This window comes from Physella acuta, unplaced genomic scaffold (genome assembly GCF_028476545.2).
Source record: "Physella acuta isolate Inbredline_101_S28 unplaced genomic scaffold, ASM2847654v3 ptg000645l, whole genome shotgun sequence".
Classification (NCBI taxonomy): domain Eukaryota; kingdom Metazoa; phylum Mollusca; class Gastropoda; family Physidae; genus Physella; species Physella acuta.
In genome coordinates, this window is record NW_026732164.1 from 57,432 (window position 1) to 62,117 (window position 4,686).

The 4,686-nt window shown below is 40.5% G+C and overlaps 1 protein-coding gene across 1 annotated transcript; it reads left to right on the plus strand.

Moving 5' to 3' along the window:
- The first annotated feature begins 1,372 nt into the window (after window positions 1–1,372).
- On the plus strand, window positions 1,373–4,396 carry LOC131948426 (heparan-sulfate 6-O-sulfotransferase 2-like). Its single transcript, XM_059310031.1, has 3 exons — window positions 1,373–2,016; window positions 2,700–2,891; window positions 3,832–4,396. Exons 1-3 carry the CDS (start codon window positions 1,373–1,375, stop codon window positions 4,250–4,252), a joined length of 1,257 nt encoding a protein of 418 aa, XP_059166014.1. The 3' UTR covers window positions 4,253–4,396.
- Window positions 4,397–4,686: the final 290 nt, after the last annotated feature.

Consider the following 4,686-nt stretch of genomic DNA (forward strand, 5'->3'; position numbering starts at 1 on the left):
CTTTTAAATCTGCTCCGCGAGAAAATAAAATAATACGACCGTTAAAAAGATTTGCATGCGACAAAGCTAGATAGATGAATCTTTTATTAATCGTCCACCGCTACGATATTCCTCTGTAACAGATGTTGAGAGTACTTTAGAGGGGTACACACAGATGTGTATAACAACAATGCTTTTATACTGTTTAGACTTTAAATCAACCGCTGGAAGTTTGTGCGAGGTTGTAAATGGATTGGATTGTAAAAAACACTGTAAAGTAAGTTTCATATTCATCTTTTCCCGTTTGTGCATTGTGCAGGTGAAGGAGAGCTCATCTGTTACATGGCCTTGGCATAGAGATTATGAGGTCATCCATACACCCAGCCGCCTTTGTTTCCCTAACGTGAGTTACGTACCCGTCACAGCTGGGTGGACTCAAGGATTCTATTGACATAAACCCGGTTTCGAACTCGAGACTCTTGGTCCTCTCAGCTCTAATGAGTACCTGACTTAAGCTAGGGAAAGTAAAGGTGGGTGGGCATAGTGATGACCAAACCATCCCTTTTTTAAGTCAATAAACAAATAAACTCTACTTGGTCTGCCCTATGGATAGTATTAAAATATGAAAGGGGGATTTTTATTTACTTTACTTTCTCCTTAATATATAACGAATAAGTTATAAGGCGAAGTTAATCATTGCATTGGTAAATGAAATTTGACAAATATTTAAGATAGTGAGAATTCTAAGGTAGTCGTATACAATAATGCCATTTAGTTCATAATTTTAAACTTTGTTTCAGATGAGGCAACTAATATAGACCTACTTTGTAGAAATGTAACTACGAATACAGATTTAATAAATGAAGAAAACAATTCCCAAGGTTTGATCAACTACTCCATGTAGCCTACTTGTCAACACCAAGTTCAGACTGCTAGATGAAATTGAAAGAAAAAAAAACACTTTTAAAAATGAATTGTTTATATTCTTATACTTTACAAAAACAAAAGCCATATCTCGATCGCTGTATAAAACCTTTCATCAGACAATATTGTTTTTATAATTATTTCCTTTATTCTTACAATTAACTTTCTTACACAATAATAATATACTTTTTTATATAAACTAGTCCTCGATTTTGCTTCGTTGAGGAGGAGATATGACTTAAAGCTGCGAACACACATCCATAAATTCATTCATACATCCAGAAATGACGTAATTCTCCAGAATGGAAATTGCGCTAAAAACCTCAATAGTATACTGCTTTAAAGAGCAATCCAGATGTCATTTTTAAACATCTAAAACAATTTATGAAGCATGAAACGATTCTCCCGTAGAAGATGTCGGTACTTAGTGCTAAGTTTACTAATCATAGTGACGATATTTACATTTTTGATGCTATATACATGGCAGGAATCAGAGCTAGACTCTGGAGATAAACTGTTTAGTCTGAACAGCGAAAGGGAAGTCAGCAACAGAGATACTATATTAGGGGAGACAACTCCGAATGATTCCAACAGCACTTACACATTGACGTCCCCTACTCTCAAACCCGGTGTCTTTTTGCCAGAACATTACGTGGATTTAAATGCCGAGTTGCAGAAATCAGATATAGTTTACGAAGAAAAAACGCAAAATCTGATCAGAATAACGGAAGTGAGTTATAGTAATACATCATTAACAGAGACAAAGGACAACAAGACTTATACAGCGACTTCACCGAGTCTCAGCAGAGAAGCCGAGATTGAAGAACGGAAGTTGAATTTGAACGCCGATGACGTCATAATTTTCCTGCACATCCAAAAAACGGGCGGGCTGCATTTCAAGAACATGCTCATCAAGTGGACGCTCGGCGTGCCAGGATGCGCGTGCATGAGGACTGGGAACGAGTGCACGTGTCGCACGTGGACTAACGTCACGTGGCTGGCAGCCTGGTTTATGGACGGCTGGACGTGCGGGCTGCACGCGGATTGGACGGAACTGACCGAGTGTGTGGACCCGTGGTTTAAGTCGGTAGAGCCTCAGAGGTCACATCGGAAGTGAGTAGTCGTTATACTTTAGCATTTAATCTTCTAAAGATTGCATCGAATAACTGTATCTTTGGCAAACATAAATATACCTACCTAAAAGTTTGCTACCGTTACATCATCTAGCTATCTTTCCTTACCTTCCACTAAATCACTTATCCGATTCTTTACCTACCAGTGCATCATCTAGAGTATTTTAACTACCACTACATCACTTACCTGTTTCTTTAACTACCATTACATCACTTACCTTTTTCTTTACTTACCAATACATCACTTACCTGTTTCTTTACCTACCACTGCATCACTTACCTGTTTCTTTACCGACCACACCATCACTTACCTATTTTTTACCTACCACACCATCACTTATCTGTTTCTTTACCTACCACTACATCACTTACCTGTTTCTTTAACTACCACTACATCACTTACCTGCATCTTTACCTACCACTACTACATCATTTGATGTATTTTAACTACCACAACATCATTACCTGTTTCTTTACCTACCACTACATCTTTTTCCTGTTTTTTTACCTGCCACTACATAACTCACATGTTTCTTTACCTACCACTACACTACTTACCTATTTCCTCAGCTACCACTACATCACCTACCTATTTCCTCAGCTACCACTACATCACCTACCTATTTCCTCAGCTACCACTACATCACCTACCTATTTCCTCAGCTACCACTACACTACCTACCTGCGTGAACCAGTTCAGCGGTTCATCAGTGAGTGGCACCATGTCAGGCTAGGTAACCTCTGGCCCAAAGATTACCTGTGTAATGGTAGGAAGGCATCATGGAGTGAACTGCCCAGGTGTGCTAGAGGTGGGGTGCTGAGGAACATCTCTCTTGACGAGTTTGTGGCATGCGAGTAGGTACCGGTTCTAGGTATTGCTGTTTATACAGGCGATTAAAATTTAGTATGGGATGGCATGGTTGAGTGGTAGAGCGCTCGACTTCTAGCCTATGGGTCTCGAGTTCAGATCTCGGTTAGAACGTGAGAGTCGAACGTCCCTGAGTCAACCCAGCTTTGATAGGTACCTGGCACACGTTAGGGAAAATAGAGGCGACAGGGCATAATGCTGACCACAGTATCCCTAAACATGTGACCTCGACGCACCTGGCCTATCGATCATTGTCTGAAAGGGTAGAGTTACTTTACTTTATGTAATTGAGCAACGTCGATATAGTTCCAATTCGTATCTAACTCAGGTTATGGGAAGTAAAGTCGACGGTGCGTAGATGGGTCTAGGACAATACCCCACCCCCTACCGTCATTTAACCCCCCGACATCCCCCCACCCCCACGTATTCATTAATGTTAATGGCCCCACTTCTTAATCCCCTCTAGCGCCATCCTGAACAACCCTAACACTAAACCTAATCCCAAGCCCCAAACATATATATATAACTAACCCTAACCACAATTTTAATCAATTTCTAAACCAACATCTAACCTAAACCTGAATCTAACACTAACCTTTACCCAAAATCTAGCCCTAACCCTAACCCAAACTCTAAAGGCTGAGGGGAAGGGGGTGGGGGTGGGTAATTGACTAAGGTGTAATTGCTCCGGGAGGGATATAATGTTGGTATTTTTTAGGGGTTGGGGAAATATCTGAGGGGTAATTGACTGGGGGCATGACTTACTCCCGCGTAGATATAACCTCACTATCCTTTCACAGACTGAAATAACAGAAACAGGCGAACTGTACTTCAACTGCTCTATTTGTCGCCTAGTCCGAAAGAGCAACTTTACTGTTATTGAAACAGAATCGACTGCTTAAGTTTCTTTGATTTTATCTTCCCCAGCCATAACCTTGGCTTTAACCGCATGACCAGAATGCTGGCTAACCTGTCTTTGGTCAACTGCTACAACAGAACTGGACTCTCCAAAGACTTCGTGGACAAGACTCTACTCAACAGCGCCAAGGAAAATCTGCGGGCCATGGAGTTCTTTGGCCTAACAGAGGAACAGGAAAAATCTCAGTTTTTGTTTGAGGTCACGTTGGGTGTGTTGCTGGCCAAACGAACGTGGTTGAACTTGTATACCAGAGCGTCAGAGATCCATATCACGGAGGCAATGCTGTCAGTCATTAAACTACACAACCAGCTGGACATTGAACTTTATAACTTTGCTCGGGGATTGTTTACACAAAGAGTGATGGAAGCAGAGTTGAGGGTTGGTTGTAATGCGAGTGTTTACTTTCAAAGAAGATTTGGTGGCTTGTAATTTTTTATTTTTATTTTTTTTTATTTTTTATTTTAGTGGTTAGAATGACGCTGAAAGGTTCAGTCAGGGGTCTCCAAACTTTTCAGCCAGAGGGCCGGATTAACTATCAAATGTACGTTCGGGGGCCAGAATTTCTTCCAGGCATCTCCTCGGGGAGGCGAAGCCCCCCCCCCCCCAACAGAATATATATATATATATATATATATATATATATATATATATATATATATATATATATATATATATATATATATATATATGCAAATTTCAAGTGCGCGCCACCGAGAAAAAAAGTCTGAAGAAAGAAACACTGTCGGGGACCGACAACACGCTCGAGGTCCAAGTTTGTTCTCAAATTGTTCTTCCCGTAGGCATACTTCATTCTTGATAAAGTTTGTATGTTGATCCAACATTTGAAAGGTACTTTGAGGCAA